This window comes from Gigantopelta aegis, chromosome 11 (genome assembly GCF_016097555.1).
Source record: "Gigantopelta aegis isolate Gae_Host chromosome 11, Gae_host_genome, whole genome shotgun sequence".
NCBI lineage: Eukaryota > Metazoa > Mollusca > Gastropoda > Neomphalida > Peltospiridae > Gigantopelta > Gigantopelta aegis.
Genome location: NC_054709.1, coordinates 23,190,215 through 23,216,797, shown reverse-complemented (window position 1 = coordinate 23,216,797; position 26,583 = coordinate 23,190,215). Strand labels below are relative to the sequence as shown.

The window sequence follows — 26,583 nt, the reverse complement described above, 5'->3', positions numbered from 1 at the left end:
CTACTTCGACCCAGCTGGATGTTATTTGGTTTAGTACTACCTTAAAAGACTCTTCTTCTAGAGTTTTGATCATATAGTTCTGAAACTTGATACTGTGATTCACTGGGGCAGTCTTCACAAACTAATAACAAGATATCAATGATCTATTACTGACAAAATTAAAAGTTAAATAGTGATATTAATAAATACAAATTATTTAATGAATTAGGTTATACTATGTTGTACAGTACATACACATACATGTAGTACCAATGGAAAAATGTAGCAGATTTCTGTTGTAAGAAAAAACAAATGTTGGACATCCAATAACTGATGATTAATAAATTAATGTGCTAGTGGTGCCGTTAGACAAAACAAACTTTAACTTTATAAGACGGGTAATTGTGGATGTGGCATATGTAAGTTTTACATGTATTTTATATTCTTTGTACAGTAACTAGAGTGATTTCACTAGGCTGCCTAATCATTAGAAAAACAGCAAACAAAATCACACATTAATTTATCGTGTGGATGTGGAATACTATACATATGTAAAAATAAAAAGTACTATTTCTGTTATATAAGATAAGCTACAGCAATTACCCCCCCCCCCCCCCCCCCCCCCCCTTTCAGTGGTAAAGTGCTCGTCTGATGCATGCTCACTTCAGGATTGATCCCCGTCGGTGGGCCCATACATTGGGCTATTTCTTACTCAGCCAGTGCACCACAACTGATATACCAAAGGCCATGGTATGTGCTATCCTGTCTGTGAGATGGTACATATAAAAAATCACTTGCTACTAATAGAAAAATGTAGCGGGTTTCCTCTCTAAGACTACAGTTGTATGTAAAAAGAATTACCAAATGTTTGACATCCAGTAGCCGATGGTTAATAAATCCAATGTGCTCTAGTGGTGTTGTTAAACAAAACAAACTAAAAAAAATAATTTCTACCCATCTAATAACTAAGAACATTATTTCACTTAATAGATTGCCATGAAACAAGCAGGCACCAATGTCAGGATATCAAATAGCATATTCTTTGCAGAAGGGACCTTGCTTCAATATTGTTTATATACAGTGGCCAGCAGTAGTGGACTTGTCATAACACTGCCTGAACATTTTAATCGGTTTTGTGGGGCCTTGGACAAGAGTCTTCAAGTAAGAATTTAAAAGAGTAATACCATGCATGTACATGAATTTAGTCAAAATAATACACTGGTATCCATTTTGTATTACAGAACATTATGGCCGAGGGGAGATGTTTTTGTCAAGTGATATGTATCGTTTGCAAAATATACATGTAGCTTTATACATATATATTAATTAAAAAAAAGGGAATTATTTACATTCAGATTGTAAATTGTTTACTCCAAAGTTAGTTAAAAACAAAAAAACAAAATTGGCATTGGGGAATGGTGCGGATTATCAGAGCGAAGGTGTGTTTTTTGTGGTAGCTAGGCTAACCTTTTCCTGGGTTAGTTAAACACTAAACATTTTGATGCCTCGATACAGTAAAACATGTCAAATGAGTAACCAGTGTAGTGTCACTGAAATGTCCAGTGTTTTGCAAATAAATATAATTAATTTTGTGTCTTTGTCTGTGTGGGGGCGAGATGTAGCATAGTGTTAAAGCACCCGCCTGATAGCAGTGTGTCGGTGGGCCCATTGGGCTATTTCTCGTTCCAGCCAGTGCACCACGACTGGTATATGAAAGGTCGTGGTATGTGCTATATATCCTGTTTGTGGGGTGATACATATAAAAGAGCCCTTAATCAGGGCTTCTAGAATTTTTATAAAATCCACTAGCCATGGGATCAGTGATTAAATGTTTTTACTAGCCACAATTAAATATCACTAGCCCTACTTTACTTTTAGTTGATACAATTGTACTAAATAATAGTAATAATCAGATATGTCACCTAAAGAGGGAGCTTAAAAAACACTAACATTGGGGGGGGGGGGGGGGGGGTGGGGAGGTGAGAGGAGGATATTAATATTTACAAAATAAACTTAACTGCAACATTTGACAAAAACAAAAATCACTAGCCGTCGGGCATGGCAATAGTAGTTATTTACTAGCCCAACATTGAATATCACTAGCCATGGAAGTGGGGCTACCACAATCTAGAAGCCCTGCCTTAATTGCTACTAATGGAAAAATGTAGCAGCTTTCCTTTCTATGACTACATTGTATATGTCAAAATCATCAAATGTTTGATATAATAGCTAATAATGATTAAATCAATGTGCTCTAATGGTGTCATTAAACAAAACAAACTTTGTGTGTGTGTTTAGTGGGGGATGTAATATCTTTGTTGACCTGGCAGTTTGGGAGAGTATTGCCATATATACATGTATACATGTAATTGCATGTGTCATTAAATACAGTTTGGGAGAGTATTGCCATATATATGCATGTAATTGCACGTGTCATTAAATACAGTTTGGGAGAGTATTGCCATATATATGCATGTAATTGCACGTGCCATTAAATACAGTTTGAGAGAGTATTGCCATATATATGCATGTAATTGCACGTGTCATTAAATACAGTTTGGGAGAGTATTGCCATATATATGCATGTAATTGCACGTGTCATTAAATACAGTTTGGGAGAGTATTGCCATATATATGCATGTAATTGCACGTGTCATTAAATACAGTTTGGGAGAGTATTGCCATATATATGCATGTAATTGCACGTGTCATTAAATACAGTTTGGGAGAGTATTGCCATATATATGCATGTAATTGCACGTGTCATTAAATACAGTTTGGGAGAGTATTGCCATATATATGCATGTAATTGCACGTGTCATTAAATACAGTTTGGGAGAGTATTGCCATATATATGCATGTAATTGCACGTGCCATTAAATACAGTTTGAGAGAGTATTGCCATATACATGTATATGCATGTAATTGCACGTGTCATTAAATACAGTTTGGGAGAGTATTGCCATATATATGCATGTAATTGCACGTGTCATTAAATACAGTTTGGGAGAGTATTGCCATATATATGCATGTAATTGCACGTGTCATTAAATACAGTTTGGGAGAGTATTGCCATATATATATACATGTAATTGCACGTGTCATTAAAGATTGTTTTTTTCTTTGTCTTCAGAATTTTGCCAGTCGGGCTGTGTTGGAGGCGCTGGGCTCGTGTCTCAACAATAAATATGCTGAGGGATATCCTGGTGCTAGGTATGTACTAAAATACACACCACTGGTGTACCATAGGCCATGGTATGTGCAGTCCTACTAATCACATTAGCTATACCTTACCAGGCTTTCTGCCAGAGGGTAAAATGGGTATGGCGCCATACTCAGATTTTTTTGCATGTTATCTTTTTTAAGTTGACCTTTTGACAAAATTAATTACTCTTGTTATAACTGTATGATTTTCTTAACCCTAACTCTAAACCTAACCCATTTTCTTTCTGGGGGAGGCCCTCCATACCTCCTACACACATTGTAAATATTCAATTTCATAGCGCCATACCAAAAGATTTCTTTCTGGCAGAAACACTGCTTACTGTGTTTTTTCTTAGGATATACAGGGAAGCAGAAAGTGCTTGCCAAATGCCAGTAAAAAGGTTGTCGGATGAGTTAAAAAAATTTTTAGCTACCAATCCGACGTGCGATCTGGGGTGGTTTTTTTGGTCACTGACTAATTTAAAAAAACATGTTTTATTATTATGTTGTTTATGGGGTTTCTGATACTGAATTAACCATGCCAGAATTCTAAACTATTCAAACAAACGGCTGAAGTGAAGACTAATATTGTTAGGCTAGTAGAAATTCTGGAGGGCTAGTACATTTTTGTTGGTTCTGGTCCAGTGGGCTAGTGAATAGGGCCTCCACGAGTCCAAAATATTGGACTCAAGTATTTGACACTAGATGATAATGAGACTAAGGAATAAAGTAAAATAGCATTATGCATCTGAATTCCAGCACTGAACATGGATGTCAAATCATGCCATTGATAATACTGTATTCCACACATTCGACTTTTGTTTCCCTTCATGTCTCATAGCCCTATAGTGTAACCGGCGACAAGCATAATAATAAAATTACATTAAAAATATAATTAAATGAAAGTTCTTGTCCTTGGAAACACTGCTTGATGGACATGTGAGACACAAGTCATGCAACACACCTGTATACAGTGGAACCTTGATAATCTGGACTCTAGATCCAGTGGTCTGGAAACACTGCTTGATGGACATGTGAGACACAAGTCATGCAACACACCTGTATACAGTGGAACCTTGATAATCTGGACTCTAGATCCAGTGGTCTGGAAACACTGCTTGATGGACATGTGAGACACAAGTCATGCAACACACCTGTATACAGTGGAACCTTGATAATCTGGACTCTAGATCCAGTGGTCTGGAAACACTGCTTGATGGACATGTGAGACACAAGTCATGCAACACACCTGTATACAGTGGAACCTTGATAATCTGGACTCTAGATCCAGTGGTCTGGAAACACTGCTTGATGGACACGTGAGACACAAGTCATGCAACACACCTGTATACAGTGGAACCTTGATAATCTGGACTCTAGATCCAGTGGTCTGGAAACACTGCTTGATGGACATGTGAGACACAAGTCATGCAACACACCTGTATACAGTGGAACCTTGATAATCTGGACTCTAGATCCAGTGGTCTGGAAACACTGCTTGATGGACATGTGAGACACAAGTCATGCAACACACCTGTATACAGTGGAACCTTGATAATCTGGACTCTAGATCCAGTGGTCTGGAAACACTGCTTGATGGACATGTGAGACACAAGTCATGCAACACACCTGTATACAGTGGAACCTTGATAATCTGGACTCTAGATCCAGTGGTCTGGAAACACTGCTTGATGGACATGTGAGACACAAGTCATGCAACACACCTGTATACAGTGGAACCTTGATAATCTGGACTCTAGATCCAGTGGTCTGGAAACACTGCTTGATGGACATGTGAGACACAAGTCATGCAACACACCTGTATACAGTGGAACCTTGATAATCTGGACTCTAGATCCAGTGGTCTGGAAACACTGCTTGATGGACATGTGAGACACAAGTCATGCAACACACCTGTATACAGTGGAACCTTGATAATCTGGACTCTAGATCCAGTGGTCTGGAAACACTGCTTGATGGACAGGTGAGACACAAGTCATGCAACACACCTGTATACAGTGGAACCTTGATAATCTGGACTCTAGATCCAGTGGTCTGGAAACACTGCTTGATGGACAGGTGAGACACAAGTCATGCAACACACCTGTATACAGTGGAACCTTGATAATCTGGACTCTAGATCCAGTGGTCTGGAAACACTGCTTGATGGACAGGTGAGACACAAGTCATGCAACACACCTGTATACAGTGGAACCTTGATAATCTGGACTCTAGATCCAGTGGTCTGGAAACACTGCTTGATGGACAGGTGAGACACAAGTCATGCAACACACCTGTATACAGTGGAACCTTGATAATCTGGACTCTAGATCCAGTGGTCTGGAAACACTGCTTGATGGACATGTGAGACACAAGTCATGCAACACACCTGTATACAGTGGAACCTTGATAATCTGGACTCTAGATCCAGTGGTCTGGAAACACTGCTTGATGGACAGGTGAGACACAAGTCATGCAACACACCTGTATACAGTGGAACCTTGATAATCTGGACTCTAGATCCAGTGGTCTGGAAACACTGCTTGATGGACAGGTGAGACACAAGTCATGCAACACACCTGTATACAGTGGAACCTTGATAATCTGGACTCTAGATCCAGTGGTCTGGAAACACTGCTTGATGGACATGTGAGACACAAGTCATGCAACACACCTGTATACAGTGGAACCTTGATAATCTGGACTCTAGATCCAGTGGTCTGGAAACACTGCTTGATGGACATGTGAGACACAAGTCATGCAACACACCTGTATACAGTGGAACCTTGATAATCTGGACTCTAGATCCAGTGGTCTGGAAACATTGCTTGATGGACAGGTGAGATACAAGCCATGCAACACACCTGTATACAGTGGAACCTTGATAATCTGGACTCTAGATCCAGTGGTCTGGAAACACTGCTTGATGGACAGGTGAGACATAAGTCATGCAACACACCTGTATACAGTGGAACCTTGATAATCTGGACTCTAGATCCAGTGGTCTGGAAACATTGCTTGATGGACAGGTGAGATAGAAGCCATGCAACACACCTGTATACAGTGGAACCTTGATAATCTGGACTCTAGATCCAGTGGTCTAGAAACATTGCTTGATGGACAGGTGAGATAGAAGCCATGCAACACACCTGTATACAGTGGAACCTTGATAATCTGGACTCTAGATCCAGTGGTCTGGAAACACTGCTTGATGGACATGTGAGACACAAGTCATGCAACACACCTGTATACAGTGGAACCTTGATAATCTGGACTCTAGATCCAGTGGTCTGGAAACATTGCTTGATGGACAGGTGAGATACAAGCCATGCAACACACCTGTATACAGTGGAACCTTGATAATCTGGACTCTAGATCCAGTGGTCTGGAAACACTGCTTGATGGACAGGTGAGACATAAGTCATGCAACACACCTGTATACAGTGGAACCTTGATAATCTGGACTCTAGATCCAGTGGTCTGGAAACATTGCTTGATGGACAGGTGAGATAGAAGCCATGCAACACACCTGTATACAGTGGAACCTTGATAATCTGGACTCTAGATCCAGTGGTCTGGAAACATTGCTTGATGAACAGGTGAGATAGAAGCCATGCAACACACCTGTATATGTAGTCTGATACGTCTGCTATCAACCAAGTTTGATGTCAGATTCTCTTCTATGTATGTACATGTAACTGGAAGAAGATGCAACCAAGTTGGCTATATCACATTTACGTGATATTTAACAAGCGAACTCACTGTTTTTGTTGTCTGAGTGTTAACACAGTATTCTACTAATAATCGATTACAAAATGGTTGACAAGTAGTTCCAAATTGTTGTATATTGATCCATTAACAGATCATCATAATGCTGATATAGTTTTCAGTGTTTCATTCCAGGGATTTTTAAGAAGCATAATATGTAATGAGCTTTATATGTAATGAATAAAAAGACAGTGGATTTAATTTTCCAGGACTTTAGTTCAGGTGATCTTTGACTCTGTTAGACAGTTAAGATCAGTGTTTGGATGTCTCACCACAGTTCATTTTATATAACCAAACACATTTAGTTCTTTAGATCTCATTAATTTGGACACGAGGTTTTTGTCTGTTCTAAGCACACCAAGGTCTTTTTAGTGCAGTAATGTTAATAAAAGCTGGTAAAGAGAGGTATACATACACATGTATTCAGAACTGCATTTCAAGTTAGTTTTGAGGTTAGCATATTTCTACTTAATTTGGCCTTACTTATTGTGGACATACATATTTTGGGCACACTCTTTATTGCCTAGCTCAGCTTCGGTGCAACCTATAGCCCTGGGTCCATACTTTTGAAGCTATCTTAGCACTACGAAATCGTAAAACCATCATAGGCTATAACGTCACTATGGCATGTGCTGTAGTGACATCGTAGCCTACACACCGGCCTCGGTGGCGTCGTGGCAGGCCATCGGTCTACAGGCTGGTAGGTACTGGGTTCGGATCCCAGTCGAGGCATGGGATTTTTAATCGAGATACCGACTCCAAACCCTGAGTGAGTGCTCCGCAAGGCTCAATGGGTAGGTGTAAACCACTTGCACCGACCAGTGATCCATAACTGGTTCAACAAAGGCCATGGTTTGTGCTATCCTGCCTGTGGGAAGCGCAAATAAAAGATCCCTTGCTGCCTGTCATAAAAAGAGTAGCCTATGTGGCGACAGCGGGTTTCCTCTAAAAACAGTGTCAGAATGACCATATGTTTGACGTCCAATAGCCGATGATAAGATAAAAAATCAATGTGCTCTAGCGGCGTCGTTAAATAAAACAAACTTTACTTTTTTTCGTAGCCTACAATGGTTTTACGATGTCGTAGGGCTAAGATACATGTATATAGCTTCGAAAATCCCTAGCCTGCTTATAAATATATTATATGTGTTAATCAAACCATACATTTTTAAATAGTTGAATTTTCCACCTTGAAACAAAACAATTTACCATGTGATATTAGTTTTCCTGAAAAAATAAGCCTGCCATCTAGAGTGTGAAGTATCACCACACTTTACTTTGAGGGGTCCAAAAAGGCTGCATTAACTCTCATTAAACCTTTGGCATTCAGCTGTAGATGCAGGAGTCAATCCTGCTTATATACATGTACCTGAGTTATGCGTTGTTTTTAATGGAGTGAAAATCATTACCTACACTCCACTGATTGACAGCAATAATAATAATGGTTTATTCCATTTAGTCAGCAGTTTTATTAGTCCCCGTCCAGTCCAATCAGAGGGGACTGTATAGAGGTTGAAAGTCTCTGTCCGCCTACAATATTTATACACCAAATCAAAATAGTTCTTAAATAACAATTTATTTCTTATTTTTAAATGAAAATTTAAAGGTTTTTTTTTCAATTTAAACAACGGTAAATAAAAGAATAAATATATTTAGACAATGTTACATTCCTTTGCTGATCTTATAACTTAGATGAAAGTAGTTCTGTCCCAAAAAGTCAGTGACCGAAAATATAGAAATGCATGAGAAGCGGATAAACGTATGCATAAACGTAAATGATGTCGCGAATAGCTATCCGGCGACGTTATTTTTAGATTGGGGAAACTCCTCGCCACGCATGGCATTCTGGAACCAAACGTTGCGCTTAACAATGTACTTACAAAAAGAATAGTATCATTTAATATTTATAAATAAATAAAATATATAAATACATTTAAAAAAAAAAAAAAAAAATAATAATAATAATAATAATAATATGAAAATAAATAAAATTAAATACATAGTTATAAGAAGAAGAAAAAAATATAGCAATCCAGTTACATGTATTAACAATCATTAAAAGTGCAGTATATATTTCGGAAGGGGTGAAAATTAAAAACAAACATTAATAAAAAAGAGGTAAATAGTCTTGACAAATAAATAAAATAAAAATGGGGTACCAAGATATAACACCCAGCATACTAATAAAATATAGAAATGCAGATATAGAGGGAGATAACTGGGAAATAAGTCGAACATCAACTATAAGCGTTGGGGTGGGGGTTAATCTTCGAATTCGGGCAAAAATGAATAAGACATTCGGGCAACATGAGCTGACCTTAAAACTGTTCACTATGTACATGTATTTCCATCATTCTACTCACAGTATTATTTTTAACGTAACCCATGTAAAAGGAAGGAAGGAAATGTTTTATTTAACGACGCACTCAACACATTTTATTTACAGTTATATGGTGTCAGACATATGGTTAAGGACCACACATATATTGAGAGAGGAAACCCGCTGTCGCCACTTCCTGGGCTACTCTTTTCGATTAGCAGCAAGGGATCTTTTATATGCACCATCCCACAGACAGGATAGCACATCACGGCCTTTGATGTACCAAAGGGAGGGAGGGAGGGAGAAATAACAAAGAAATATGCTTAAATTCTTTACTCAACCTGATTACCAGCACTTGACGACGATAATGTACCTTTTGTCCAAATTTATACAAATAAAGAATTGTGGGTTTTTCATGTGGCTTGTGAGCCCCACACCCCCAACCCTACCACAACCACAACAGTCTTCCTTTTGGTTCAGTATATGAAATGAACTGAACATTTATGAAACTATAAAGACCCAGTGAAACACACTGGGGTTTTGTTAAAATGAATTATGGCACACACAGTTGTAGTCTAAAATATGTAGGCAGAACCCCAAAAAGAGAAACGGAAACTGTTTTTAATACAGGAGCAATTTTCTGTTATCATTATGTAATAGCCATACAAAAGTAATATTAAAAAGCTAAATAATATTTCTAAAATCCAAATGCAAATATACAGTTTATAATCTGGAATAAAAGTTAGATTTTAAAATGTTATCAGTATTAGTTAAAACGCATAAACAACTTTTAGAGCCATATCCAAGACACAGAGGGGAATGAAATGCTCAATTATGGACACCACAAGAATGGAACTTTTTAAATTTTATTTTTCATTAATTTGTCATTGCTTTCAGTCAGCTCTACAATTTTTTTTTTTCATTAATACACTGAGTGTAATAACATTAGTCCGTCAAACGAACTGTATCTTAAATAACTAGTGATGTTAACTACTAGCTATACTATTTACACTTTTAATACATAGGCACTTAATTCAATGTTACATGTACATGTATATATATATACTCTATCCCATGTTGAAACTTAAAATACCATAAAAATAAATGATTTTTGTACATGATATATAAACTATACAGAGAAAGAAATAAGGGAACACTTAGTATTGAATACTATTATTGTCCTAATGTCTGTAGAAAGTACGAAGATGTAATGTGGGAGTCACTGAACGGAAATACTTAATCTTAGCCAGCAGGATGTAACATCTTGCGAAATGTGATTTTAAGCTATGCCCTTTTTGATAAGCCATGCCCTATGTCACAAAGGAGTCTAATGTTTCCATAAATATGAACGAGTAGGCCTAATTCCCTACTATATTGGTAAATTATGCCAATATAGATCTGTGTTATTGTGACGAGCATTTAATAAAATATTAAGTAATACAGATCAGTTTTATAACTGAGCGTTTTTCAATGTGTTTTTGTCTTCTAATCTGTATTTCCGATGTGTTGATATACCTATGTAGTCCAATAGGCCTACACCTGCCGTCAAAACAAGGCTGCATAGTTAATTGTTTGTAAATGTGACACAATATTAATAATACGTGAATAATATAATATATATATCTCATAGTTTTGTTTGTGTTTTTTGTTTGTTTTTTAACGCCTGTATCAGATATGTAAACATGAATATATATATATACAGTATATGTAAAAATTAATATATAATCGTGGGTTAATTCATTATTTACCACCTACAGGTAAGGTGAGGGAATGGGGTTAAATGACCTAACAACTGACCTAACAATGTGGTATATTATATTACATGCTATTTGGCTAATGTCAGGGCTTATAGATTGTACCAAAGCTGCACATGTTCTATATATGCTGGGGGTAGTTTTTGCAAAAATTATAAACTTCATATTTCAATTTTATCGGTAGATTTTCCATTTTATATGTAATGTTAATTTCAGCTAAATAAATGCCTTCTTATGCAGACACTGAAAATTAAATATGAATATGATGGATTAATTAATCCATTATCTAAATGATGAGGGTATATTTACAATTTGTTATTTGTAATTTTCATTTTCTATCTGAAGTTTGGTTGCCCAACATCATCTCTTGGTTGCCCACATATTTCATAAAACATTTTATGTATATAATTTTGAACTGTCTTTAAAATGAAACTGAAATTTAAAATGTTTTTATTATTATAATTACTTATCAGTTTAGTTTTATTTATTTTTTAACATTATTTATCTACAGGTCATCTTCGCTTAGGCTGGAAAAAAGTTTGTTTTGTTTAACGACACCACTGGAGCACACTGATTAATTAATCATCGGCTATTGGATGTCAAACATTTAGTAATTCTGACTCGTAGTCATCAGAGGAAACCCGCTACATTCTTCCTATTGCAGAAAGGGATCTTTTATATGCACTTTCCCCACAGACAGGAAGGCACATACCACAGCCTTTGTCCGGTTGTTGTGCACTGGTTGGAACGAGAAACAACCCAATCAGCTGAATGTATCCACAGAGGTGGTTCGATCTCGCTTGGGCTGTCACAGTCATAATACTTGATGAACTCATCCAATATTAAAAATACCTGTTGCCAAAAGAATTGCCAAAATGGGATTTTTATTTGCCATAATGAAAATGTTTTAGCCAAAATTGTTTTGTGTAGTACTGTATAGAGTATTTATATATGAATATGAAACTTGTATCTTTTTCAGCTAATTATGTACAAACTGGAATACATCTGAATAACAAAATTATCCCCAATCAAAATCAAAGACAGCAATGGGGTTAGGGGCAGTTAATATATTACTTTGAATTTTCAGTGGGTGAGGGGAGATATGCAGAGTAATTGGAAGCCAATGCCCTCTGCAAACACACCCAACATTCTAAGGCCTATGGCATTAATAAAAATCTGAGAGCCAATACTCTTCTTTTTTTAAACAGTGCTAATTATTTCTGTAAAATAGCAATCTTTATTTTGGGTTGAACTGCTTTTAATTGTATTTTAAAATAACCCATCTATTCCACACCCCAACAATTTCGTAATTTGTGCCATTTTGTTGATTTGCTTATTGTTGATTTCAGCTTGTAAAATACGTAGCCTAAGAATGCTGACTTCACGTTATGACAACTATCTATTTACGTCAAAAGGTTTTGATTAAAAAAATAATGAATTCCAATTTTACGGTCTTTTTAAAATCTAGCTAACTTTTGAGATGTCACCTCACAGTCAACAAATTTATATAATATTTTATCTAACAAATTCATGATTATTGTAAACTAATTGTATTCAGTGTACGTTTAACCGCAATTTGTATAAATACTGCATGTTCTTTTCCCGCGATCGCGAAATGCATGAGTGCGAAATTAACAAAGACAACGGAAATAAATAAACAAAACAGCAATTATGTATTCATTAATGCGAACAACTATTTGGTGGTGGGGTTTTTTCTCATAAATTTACATCAAGATTTACTTGCGTGTAATCGTATTGTTTAATGTCTGCAACAATGTCTTTTGACACGTGCAAGTCTCGGCTGACTGTCAAGCGTGATCTATATGCACACTGAGAACAGCCAGTGAACTATGCGATTGGTTCCCGACGTGGACATTGGGTTTAACGTGAAGCGCATAAACCAGTTTAGCGGACGTTTTTGTTTTGCTCGGTCTACCTGAACTCGGCACTAGCCTACTTGTCTTTGGCCCTGAACTAGCATGTGTATTGAAACTGACAGGCAATTTCGGTCCGTTTTTATTACTTTGGCTCAAAGACTTTACAGAGTTAAAATAACACGTTACAGATTTTTCAGACTTTTCTTGCATACATGTTGCCGTTAAAATTAATAACTGTGATTATTAAAATAAGCAAACCTTGTTATGCTGAATTCTTGATGACACCACTTCTCGTTACCAGTCGCGAGATCCCTGTTAATATTTGGTATTATTATTATAAGTTAGGTGTCGGATAGATTATGTAACCGATTGTTCACATCGGAAGATAGAAAATGGCTTAGCCAAATTTTTAGCTCGAAACTGGATGCTTGTTGGTGTAGTTTGTGGCCTTTCACATGTCGTGTGCCCTTTGCTAATAGCCAACATTCTGAAACGTATCTGTCTGCATTGAACTCGTCAAAATCATGCACGGTGGACGCCGAGTGGATGGCAGCGTTAGGGTGGATATTTAATTTATATTGCCTGTCAGTCAAGTTATCAGTTTCGATACTTTTGAATTGCCCGTGACTGTCCGAGTGTCGGGAAATTTTGTTTTTCATTTTACTTTTTTTTATGATTTTCTTGGTTGCCCGCCGGGGCAACTGTTTGGCAAAGAATGGTTGCCCGCAACATATTTTGGTTGTCCCAGGTGCGCGGACAACCGATTTGTGCACCCCTGAAGCTCACTGTATTTTTCCTATCCATGCTAGGAATAGTTGTAGGAAAATGAGACACTTAAGAATTTAATAGTTTGGATTTTAGAGTACCTTAATCACTGACGGTACAAGATCATCCACTGAGGGTACTTTTTCCTTAATATGTAGCCCAGTGGTAAAGTGCTCGCTCGATGCGCGGTCGGTCTGGGATCGAACCTCGTCGGTGGGCCCATTGGGCTATATTTCTCGTTCCAGCCAGTGCACCATGACTGGTATATCAAAGGCTGTGGTATGTACTGTCCTGTCTGTGGGATTGTGCATATAAAAGATCCCTTGCTGCTAATCAAAAAGAGTATCCCATGAAGTGGTGACAGCAGGTTTCCTCTCTCAATATCTGTGTGGTCCTTAACCATATGTCTGACGCCATATAACCATAAATAAAATGTATTTGTAAAAGTAAACACCTTCATATGTAGACACTAATAATTAAATATGTATATCCATTATCTAACTAATAAGGGTAGATTTTCAAATTATAAGAAATTATTATTTGTTTTCTATTTTTATTATTATTATTTTTTAATATTTGTGAATAACCATACAAAGTTTGTTTACTATCAGTGCTAGGGATGTACTACCCTGTAGGGATGGTGCATATAAAAGATCCCATGCTAATCGAAAAGAGTAGCCCATGAAGTGACGACAGCAGGTTTCGTCTCTTTATATATCGGTGTGGTCCTTAACCATACAATGTATGTCTGATGCCATATATAACCGTAAATAAAATGTGTTGAGTGCGTCGTTAAATAAAACATTTCCTTTCTTTGTTAGCTATTGTATATTTTAACTAAGTAAACACCTTCTTATGTAGACACTAATAATTAAATATATATATGGTGGATTAATCCAATATCTAAATGATAAGGGAAGATTTCCAAATTATAAGAAATTATTATTATTATAAAAAATTTTTTTTTAAATATACATGTATGTCAATAACCTTACTGTATGTTTACTATCAGTGCTAGGGATAGTTCTAGGAAAATGAGACACTTAAAATTTCAATAGGGTGGATTTTATAGTACCTAACTATACCGGGGATACAAGATCATCCACCGAGGGTACTATATTTCCCAAAAATATGGTATATTAATTTACTTATTTGTTAGCTAATATATATTTCAGCTAAGTAAACACCTTCTTATATAGACACTAACAACTAAGTAAGTATATGATGGATTAATCCATTATCTAAATGACCAGGGTAGATTTCCATATTATAAAAAATTATTATTATTATTTATTATTATAATTTTAAAAAAAAGAAGTGAATAGCTAAATGCCAATTTGGGTTCAAAGTGTGCACAATTTAGTGCACATCAGTAATCTACTGGGTGCCACCCGGGCACCCTTGAAGAAAAAGCCAAAATGGCAGCCAAAATCAGGAAAATGGCTATATACAATGTATATATAGCTTGCTTATAAATTGACAGGTAACAACAATTATTGCATCTACCTTATGATTTTAGGAGCCAAAGATGGCACTGGTGCTATCAAAATTCAGATTTAAATAAATGGGCCATGTAAATACATGATGGTCACCAATATGGTGATCCAAATTGAGAAAATGACAATAACTTCCTTATTATTCGGTATTAAAATGTAATTCTTGCATCTAACCCATGGTTTTAGGGGTCATGAAATATGATAAAAGTAGTTCAATTCTTCTATACAAGTTAAATTTAATTCAAGATGCCAACCAATACAGGCAATGTACCTAGGGAGATGGAACTGTTAAAAATAAAGTGCCACTGTATATTTGTAAAATGATTTAAACAGTCATTAAAAAAAAACCTTGTGGGTTTAAGATAATCAATTAATAATATTAAAATAATTTGACAGATGTAAAGAAGAAGTTTGTTTTGTTTAACAACACCACTAGAGCACATTGATTAATTAATCATCAATTAAATTTGGTAATTCTATCAGTGCTAATATATATTTGCCATTTTCTCCATTTGAACCACCATATATTGGCAACCATCTTGTATTCAGGTGACCCATTTATGAAATTTGAATTATGATGGCACCAGTAACTTTCCTGGCTCCTAAAACCATGGGGTAGATATAAGAATTGTTGTTCTTTGTTCTCTGATTTGGCCGCCATCTTGGATTTTTCAAATTTCTCAAAGATGGCACCCAGTGGATTATCGATGTGAACCCCCAACAGTGTCAGAATCCATAAATAACAACTATATGTCAAATTTTGCACACCCAAGTGGTAATTCTTCGAGACTATCATAAAGACAATGACCATGACCTTTATTCTCATAAACTGTAGGCTTACAGAGCAGAATGAAATACACACACACACACACATGCACACGCACACACACACACACACAATTTGGTAATTCTGAATCGTAGTCATCAGAGGAAACCTGCTAGGAAAGCAGTTGTGGTGCACTGGTTAAAATGAGAAAGAACCCAATCAGTTGAATGGATTGACAGATGTAAAATGCATTGTTACATTATTTTACAGTGACCTTTTCTTGGCCAATTTTAAAACTCCAGTAGAATGTAAGATCTCTGCATGGTAGTGTTGTGCGTGGTGTAGTATGCATGATGTAATTTCGTTAATTTGCAATGTAATATTATTTTAGGTGGCCTAGTACTTGCTTTTTATTCCCAGTGTTAAATAGCATTATTGTAAAAAAAAAAAAAAAAAATAGACCAGCTAAAACTGAATTCCATTGCAAACTAGCAAAAATGTATCATGCTCACTAAACAGTACCCATGCAAGAGAAAAACAAAAGAACCAATAAAGGGTCACTTTAATATAGTGTTTCATTATTACATGTAGGTCATCCTCTTTAAACCAACAAGTCTTTTGTGTGACTGTTACTTTTAACAGTTCCATCTTCCTCGGTTCATTACTTTTATTGGTGGCCATCTTGAATAAATTAAAGTTAACAGGTATAGAAGAACTGAACTACTTTCATTGTGTTCATTGATCCCTAAAACCATAGGTTAAATGCAAGAATTACTTTTCTGTATCAAACAATAAACAATTTATTGCCATTTCCTCCATTTGAACCACCATATTGGCAACCATCTCGTATTCAGGTGACCCATTTATGAAATCTGAATTATGATGGCACCAGTGACTTTCCTGGCTCCTAAAACCATGGGGTAGATATAAGAATTGTTGTTCTTTGTTCTCTGATTTGGCCGCCATCTTGGATTTTTCTAATTTCTCAAGGATGGCACCCAGTGGATTATCGATGTGAACCCCCAACAGTGTCAGAATCCATAGATAACAACTATGTGTCAAATTTTGCACACCCAAGTGGTAATTCTTCGAGACTATCATAAAGACAATGACCATGACCTTTATTCTCATAAACTGTAGGCTTACAGTGTAGAGCAGAATGAAATACACACACACACACACACACACACACACACACACACACACACACACACACACACACACACACACACACACATATATATATATATAGATGCTATGATAGGTATTATATAAAATTAGTGGGCAATGGGTGGAGTGGTGCCATATTTTTCAAAATGGCCACAAGGAAATTTTGAAATACATATCTTTGGACATAAATCCAAATCTAATCAACATATTCTGTTTTAAATGTTTGACTATGGTTTATAAAAATAAGGAATTGCTTATAATAAATATTTAATGTGATTAGATACAATGTAATTGTTATTGGAAACTCAGACAGTATTTACGTACTTAAAAGTTGGTATCCTGACATTAAAAGATGCAAACTCAATGTGCTCAGTCAGAATAAAATGTGTTCAGTTATTTTTGTTAATGGTTTGACAATGTAAAATCTAATTTGCTGTCAAAGTGTTGCTTTTGTTTTTATATTTATACCATCTCCTATTAATGAGCTATAAATTTGCAAGTGCATTTGAAGAAATTAGTCAGCTCTCATAATGAAGCCATTGATGCCTCTGGGTGCCATTCATGTTTCGTTAGCTTTCCCATTCCCCGTTGTTTATAAGTGTCCGCTTGTTTCTATCAGTTGAGCTATATAAAATATTGAGCTGTCCAACACTAACTTTGTGACAAGATCTTTACCATCACCTAAAATTCCAGTCCCCTTACAGAAAATTCCATTAATTCTGCCTGCACGCTTGCTGACTTGTTAGTGGTATGGTCCACACTGCTTGTCACTCATTTAAGAATTTTGATTTCAGAACCTGCAGCCTGTCTTTATAACAGAACAGATGACCACTATTATTGCAAGATTCGTCATTTTGATGTATAATCGCACAAGTACCTGTAGTGACAATAGCCGATGATTAATGTTATTATAGGTGTTAAAACTGTATTGATATATATCATATTTTATGAGATATTGAGAAAAATAGCTTGTGGATGGTGGCCATCTTGGATTTCAAGATGGCAGCCACAATTTGCAAACACTTCTGTCACCATTGGATTCCTAGTCCCCTAAAATGTAGGTATAGGCATTTCAACTCTCTCGATATGTGTACTAGTTGAGGAGATATTAAACAAAACAGGTCCACAATGGTGACCATCTTGGATTTCAAGATGGCAGCCATATGGGGGTGCAATTTCCAGTGGGCCCTAGACTAAATATCCTTGTATTGGGTTACTCTAACCATGTGCCAATGTTCATGCTTTCACGGAAAAGTGCACAATTGATCAACCAAGTCGCTCCACTATTAGCATGAATAGTAAACATACACTAAGGTTATTCACATATATTTGATTACAAAATAAAAACATTACATACAATTTAGACATCTATTAATATATACACTGATCATTTAGATAATGGATTAATATATTATATATAGTGTCGACATAAGAAGGTGTTTACTTAGCTGAAATATACATTAGTTAACAAATATGTAAATTAATATAACATCTTTTGGGAAAAGTATACCCTCAGTGGATGATAATGTACCATCGGTAGTTGGGTACTGTAAAATCCACCCTATTGAAACCTTAAGTATCTCATTTTCCTAGAACTATCCCTAGCACTAACAGTAAACATACCATAAAGTTATTCACATATATTTTTAAATAATAATAATAATAATAATTTCTTTTAATTTGGAAATGTACTCTGATCATTTAGATAATGGATTAATCCATCATATACATATTTATAATTGTCATGTCTACATTAGAAGGTGTTTACTTGGCTGAAATATACATTAACCAACATATATGTAATGTAATATACCATATTAAAGGAAAAGTACCCTCGGTGGATGATATCCGTGTACCCTTGGTAGTTAGGTACCATACTGTAAAATTCACCCTTTTGAAATGTTACGTGTCTGTTTTTCTGAAAACTACCACTGACATCGGTAGTAAACATATAGTAAGATTATTCACATCTACATGTACATCTGTAAGAAAATGGAAATCTACCCTGATCAGTTAGATAGTTGATGAGTGGCGTCGTGGCAGGCCATCGGTCTACAGGCTGGTAGGTACTGGGTTCGGATCCCAGTCGAGGCATGGGATTTTTAATCCAGATACCGACTCCAAACCCTGAGTGAGTGCTCCGCAAGACTCAATGGGTAGGTGTAAACCACTTGCACCGACCAGTGATCCATAACTGGTTCAACAAAGGCCATGGTTTGTGCTATCCTGCCTGTGGGAAGCACAAATAAAAGATCCCTTGCTGCCAATCGGAAGAGTAGCCCATGTAATGGCGACAGCGGGTTTCCTCTCAAAATCTGTGTGGTCCTTAACCATATGTCTGACGCCATATAACCGTAAATAAAATGTGTTGATTGCGTCGTTAAATAAAACATTTCTTTTTTTTTTTTAGATAGTTGATTAATAATTCATATTCATATTTAATTTTCAGTGTCTACATAAATTGGAGGGGCCAGACATATATCCTAGTGGTAAAGCGTGGTCGGTCTATAGGATTGATCCATTGGACCATTGGGCTATTTCTTATTACAGCCAGTGCACCACAACTGGTACATTGTACATGTATATCAATTTAAAAGCCATGGTATGGTGCATATAAAAGATTACCTGCTACTAATGAAAAAATATAGTGAGTTTCCTCTCTAAGACTATATGTCAGAATTACCAAATGTTTGACATCCAATAAATCAATGTGCTCTAGTGGTGTTGTTAAAAAAAAAATACAGTGTTTACTTATACATATGTATTTTCATACACGCACACACATTTATTTCAACTTATTTCCGTGGTTATATCTGACTAAGGTTCAAGCACACTGTCCTGGGCACACACTTCAGCTATCTGGGCTGTCTTTCCAGGACAGTGGGTTAGTTATTAGTTGGTTAGTGGTTAGGGAGGGAGAAGAGGGTGTAGTGGCCTTATACCTATGCATTGAGCCCTTAAGAACTTGCTCTGGGTTGGAGCCGGTATGGGGCTGCGAACCCTGTACCTACCAGCCTGTAGTCCGATGGCTTAACCACTGTGCCACTGAGGCCGGTTACACACACACACACACACACACACATGTATGTATGTATGTATGTATGTATGTATGTATTGATGTGTGAATATCTATATATTGTATGTATGTCGAGGTTGACTGTTACATACATAGATATTAACGCACTGGCGCAGGGGATAATTAAATCCTTTCTGGCCTGACAAATTGTCCCATGCCGTTGCTGAGACACGAACCTGTGGCACCGAATCACCTGCAAATTGCAAGACTAACCACGATGCGCTCTAAGCTATCGATGCATCCATAAAAGGATGTTCTTTAACTCAACCACATGCATGGGGCCTATACAATCTATGCGGTTGATCCCGAAACAGTACGTGGGCAGACCTGCCATGGCACTGGCTAGTATGTATTGATGTATGAATATCTATATATTGTATGTATGTCGAGGTTGACTGTTACATACATAGATATTAACGCACTGGCGTATGTATGTATGTATGTATGTATGTATGTATGTACTGTATATGTATATTAAAGGTAAATGAACCTGCAGTGGTACTTTATTCAAATCTATTTAATAAAAAGCATACTTTACAAAATAAAGAAATAGAAATCTACTCTGATCACTTAGATAATTGATTAATTTTGTGTCTACAAAAGTAGATTTTTACTTTGAGGAAATAGACATTAGCCAAGAAGTGTGTAATTTGTTAACTACATCAGTGGATAACTTCATGTGTACTTGGTAATGAGATAATGTATTTATAATCTAACATACTGAAATCTTAAATTTATTATTTTCTAAAAAACTACTGTAACTACTGTTGTGTTGTTGTTATTATTTTTATTCAGGACAATTGTTATTACAAATAATTATACATGTAATTAAAACTAGTGGATAAAATTTTTGTAATCGATTTGCACTGTACTCATTTATACAGTAATTATTTTAAAATATATATTCTGTAGTTGTTGAATGATTTTTGTTCTTGTTGTTTGTTTATTTGTTTATGAAATTAAGCTGTACAGACATGCAGGCATTACACTTTTTTCACATTTAGATAACCGTAACCACTGGTGTAAGATTCATCAAAATATCGGCGGGATTATCCCACAAAAGAAGAAAGTAGGAAAACAACAAACAACGACATTGATATATGCTACGTAACATTCAATTACACAATTTATTAACCACTCTGTATATTATTATATACTTGTTACATTAATATCTACAGTTGGAATAATTTTTATATATACACCAGGACATTACTCGATGTCGTAATATCTCGATGTCGATCAACCGTTTGCTCATGAATATTCAGTAGACACTCACTAGCTGACAACTCTCAGTGTCTACGATTGAGTCTCTCCCATCACTGAATGATCGGAATGTGAGACTGGGTGACAGTAATTATTAACAGTTAACTTCCTAACGCAATATATGAGTGTTTTTGTTGCAGTCACTATCTCCTGTAAGTGTTGGTGTGGTCCCTTATTTCTTTCAGTCAAACAGGGCATACACTGAAATACACAACAAACAACAACAATTCAAAGTAATATTTATAATTTATTTCAACTTACAAATTGTGAAGAGTGAAGCAATTTTATTATAGTGTAGAAGTAAATAAACCAAGTGTAGATAACTTAAGATAAACCCTTCTTAAATTGTTAATTAAATTGGGTGACATGTCAAAGGGAACATGTAATTAAATAGTTACTCAATATTGTACATGAACAAAATTATTACTTAAAATTATTTTTTATTCTTTCTCAGATTAAATTTCAAAACAATTTCATGTATTTTTCATAATTATTTTGTTAATTTGTTTTTATTTTATTAATTGTTTTGCACTGTGGTTCTCAATTATAATCATCTAACTGTAACATTATTTTCCTGTTGCATATTGATTTAATTTTAAAATTCAAAATGAAGATGTCTATAAAATGTAAAATATGAATATCATTTTGTGTTAACAGCATGTAAATCAGAAAGTTCACATTTACTTATTATTTTATCATCTACAGCTGTCTTTAAAAGTAAATGTATTATTAGTATATAACAGCTCTGCTATCAAAATCATGAACCACATGGGTTGAAATGTTTTTCATATTAGTTATCATCTTGTAACAGGACAAAACCTGGGTCACTGTCATTGAATTTCTCTGAATCAGATGGAGCTTTCTAGCACAGTTATGCAGCATTACACAAACCGTAATAACTTTATGATTCTTAGAAGTTTGCAAAACGCACACATTCAACACCTTGCTTGAACTTTGTCCAGCTGTATATCCTCACTTTAGATGTACTTGGGTTCACAACCAGAGTAAATAGCAACTTATGTGCCATGTACCTGGAACAAAATTTTACAAAAAATATGACATTATAATAAGATGATCTGGGTAATAACTGACGTTTGTTTTGGGGTTGTTTTTGTTTGTTTGTTTGGATGGGGTTTTTTTTTTTGGGGGGGGGGGGGGGGGTTGTTTGGGGGTTTTGGGGGGTTTAAAGAAAAATAACAAATCATCCACTTGAACAAATATACATAAATAAGTGAGTCAACAAATCAATGAAAATAGCTTATATAATTTTTATATATCTTGCAGATTTTTTTCAATAAAAATAAAATTAATCTATTTGTTTCAGTTACAAAAAATATACATGTATTCCGCTAAAAGGGTAGCCTACAGTTCTGTGCATGGCAATTTCAATCATCCGGTGCATTTAATATTATTTACCATGACAATTTAGTGAACATTTTAAACTTTTATTTGCTTACCGTAGGCTAGTTGTTTGACAAGCCGTTGTCTAATGTTCCCTGGCATCCCCACCCCCAATAAAAAGATACAGATTAATTTCTATATTTCCATTTTTGTATATTTTCCCCACATAACATTTCCATTTTTGGATAAGTTGTTGACGTGTTTTCGTGAACATCATACATGTATGACGTAATCAAAGTTCGTGATTACGTTGTTTAAAGTTGAAAAGAAATAGGAAGTAAATGCCAATGGGAGGGGTTTTGACAACGGTTTTCGATACGTTACATTAAAACATTGAAGACAATGCAGGGTGATGTGGCAAATACAAACAGACTGAAATAAATATGTTATAATTATTACATAAAAACAAGTTCCTCACCGATCAGTTACCGTAGACATATTGAAAGTGTTGCAACTTGTACTTTTGTAGATTTTTGACAGTGACGTTACAATGCCCAACCGACTGGACATTTCGATGTTTCCCGCTGTTCTATCTGTGATTTTCAGAATATCTTGTTGTTCAAATTTAAATTCTTCATGTTTTTCCACATTATAAAAAGTGTCAAATTGCTTTGTTCGATCAACAAATAACCATTTTTGTTGACATATTTGCCTGTTTCTGAATCACACCAAACCAGCACGACCATTTTCCTTTCAGACTTTATAGGATGGGAGGCTTTATACACAGAAAATGTAGCGAGTAGCGTTATTCGCGTTTAGGCTATTCGGGGAGCTCTATCCTGCCGTCATGCATACCAAATTTCCCCACTTATCTGGCGGATAGGCACTATTCCCGGATAGTGGACTTATCCGCTTCTCATGCATATGGCCCCATATTTTGACAATGCATATAGTCATTGCAGGATAAATAGAGGTTAATACCAGAGTGTTTTTCGGTATCGTCAATATCATATATTAGGAATAGAAATTGTATTATGCGAGCATATAATACATAATTTGTTTTCCTAATATATCATATTGACGATACCAAAACATTCAAGGGTAATAATCTCTTTATCATATAATCTCAAACTTAATACAACTTGTTTTTGTAAACTGTATACACAACTTTAATTCCAATCAGTCATTACCCAATATTCAAATGACGTAAAAAAAAAAGTAATATGCAGTGTCTTTTTTTAATGAAAATGACATCAGACTTGAAATATTTTGGATATCCATAAAAATAAACTAGTGCTTAACGTTTTTTGTTTTCTGTAGTACATTTGTTTAAATGTTAATAAACATGACCTCAATTAATTTACATCTAATTCGCAAAGTTATAAAATTCTGAAAGTATGTGATCTGAAAAATATCACATAATATACTTTGATTACATTAGATATGCTAGCTAATATATGATAAATCTCACTATTCCCTTCCTTTCTCTCCTTTAAATTCCATCTCATTTTTTCTTGACTTGGAAGCTCCTTCTCTCTTTCATCTTCCTTTGTTGTCCACCTCTACATTCCAGTCCTTGTGCAAGCTTGTCTGTTGTGGCTATCTTTCTCACAACTTCCTAATGATATTTAATGATCGAATGTAATATAAATGAAAGAAAATTCACACCCTGATTTATAATTTATTACAGCACAGTGCATGGTCATATAATCTTTCTTTCATTATAAAGATGTGCCAGGCGTATATAAAAGTACCAGAAATAAATTATAGTGTACTTACCCTCTCCTTTCTCGACCAGTAATTAATTAGAGTGTTGTTTTGTTTTCCAGATACTATGGTGGAAACATCTTTATTGATGAAGTGGAAACGCTTTGTCAGAAGCGAGCACTGGAGACATTTCGTCTTGACCCAGAAAAGTGGGGCATCAATGTTCAGCCGTATTCTGGCAGCCCGGCAAACTTTGCCGTCTTCACAGGATTGCTTCATCCACATGACCGAATTATGGGCCTTGATCTGCCCGATGGAGGACAGTAAGAAACATAACTTTAATTCCACTGTGAGGGGGCGGGATTTAGCTCAGTCGGATGGAGGACAGTAAGAAACATAGCTTTAATTCCGCTGTGAGGGGGCGGGATTTATCAGTGGGATGGAGGAGAGTAAGAAACATATCTTTAATTCCGCTGTGAGGGGGCGGGATTTAGCTCAGTGGGATGGAGGACAGTAAGAAAAATAGCTTTAATTCCGCTGTGAGGGGGCGGGATTTAGCTCAGTGGGATGGAGGACAGTAAGAAACTTAGCTTTAATTCCGCTGTGAGGGGGCGGGATTTAGCTCAGTGGGATGGAGGACAGTAAGAAACATAGCTTTAATTCCGCTGTGAGGGGGCGGGATTTAGCCCAGTGGGATGGAGGACAGTAATAAACATAGCTTTAATTCCGCTGTGAGGGGGCGGGATTTAGCCCAGTGGGATGGAGGACAGTAAGAAACATAGCTTTAATTCCGCTGTGAGGGGGCGGGATTTAGCCCAGTGGGATGGAGGACAGTAAGAAACATAGCTTTAATTCCGCTGTGAGGGGGGCGGGATTTAGCCCAGTGGGATGGAGGACAGTAAGAAACATAGCTTTAATTCCGCTGTGAGGGGGGCGGGATTTAGCCCAGTGGGATGGAGGACAGTAAGAAACATAGCTTTAATTCCGCTGTGAGGGGGCGGGATTTAGCCCAGTGGGATGGAGGACAGTAAGAAACATAGCTTTAATTCCGAGGTAAGAAACAGGGGGCTGTGAGGGGGGATTTAGCCCAGTGGGATGGAGGACAGTAAGAAACATAGCTTTAATTCCGCTGTGGGCGGGGGGGATGGGGATTTAGCCCAGTTAGGATGGAGGACAGTAAGAAACATAGCTTTAATTCCGCTGTGAGGGATTTAGCCCAGTGGGATGGAGGACAGTAAGAAACATAGCTTTAATTCCGCTGTGGGGGGCGGGGATGGAGGACAGTAAGAAACATAGCTTTAATTCCGCTGTGAGGGGGCGGGATTTAGCCCAGTGGGATGGAGGACAGTAAGAAACATAGCTTTAATTCCGCTGTGAGGGGGCGGGATTTAGCCCAGTGCGATGGAGGACAGTAAGAAACATAGCTTTAATTCCGCTGTGAGGGGGCGGGATTTAGCCCAGTGCGATGGAGCAGTAAGAAACATAGCTTTAATTCCGCTGTGAGGGGGCGGGATTTAGCCCAGTGCGATGGAGGACAGTAAGAAACATAGCTTTAATTCCGCTGTGAGGGGGCGGGATTTAGCCCAGTGGGATGGAGGACAGTAAGAAACATAGCTTTAATTCCGCTGTGAGGGGGCGGGATTTAGCCCAGTGGGATGGAGGACAGTAAGAAACATAGCTTTAATTCCGCTGTGAGGGGGCGGATTTAGCCCAGTGGGATTAGCTTTAATTCCGCCAGCCCAGTGGGATGGAGGACAGTAAGAAACATAGCTTTAATTCCGCTGTGAGGGGGCGGGATTTAGCCCAGTGGGATGGAGGACAGTAAGAAACATAGCTTTAATTCCGCTGTGAGGGGGCGGGATTTAGCCCAGTGGGATGGAGGACAGTAAGAAACATAGCTTTAATTCCGCTGTGAGGGGGCGGGATTTAGCCCAGTGGGATGGAGGACAGTAAGAAACATAGCTTTAATTCCGCTGTGAGGGGGCGGGATTTAGCCCAGTGGGATGGAGGACAGTAAGAAACATAGCTTTAATTCCGCTGTGAGGGGGCGGGATTTAGCCCAGTGGGATGGAGGACAGTAAGAAACATAGCTTTAAT

General features: G+C 36.7%; 1 protein-coding gene across 2 annotated transcripts in view; it reads left to right on the top strand.

The window, feature by feature from the left end:
- LOC121385017 (serine hydroxymethyltransferase, mitochondrial-like) overlaps positions 1 to 26,583 on the top strand; it is a 67,136-nt gene that overhangs the window by 13,834 nt on the left and 26,719 nt on the right. For both annotated transcript variants that reach the window (XR_005959492.1, XM_041515553.1), the window contains exons 3-4: positions 3,113 to 3,192; positions 24,609 to 24,809. Coding sequence is in view for 1 of the 2 variants with exons in the window: in XM_041515553.1 (XP_041371487.1) it covers positions 3,113 to 3,192; positions 24,609 to 24,809 (281 nt within the window). In the remaining variant the exon portion in view is untranslated. The remainder of the gene's footprint in view (positions 1 to 3,112; positions 3,193 to 24,608; positions 24,810 to 26,583) is intronic.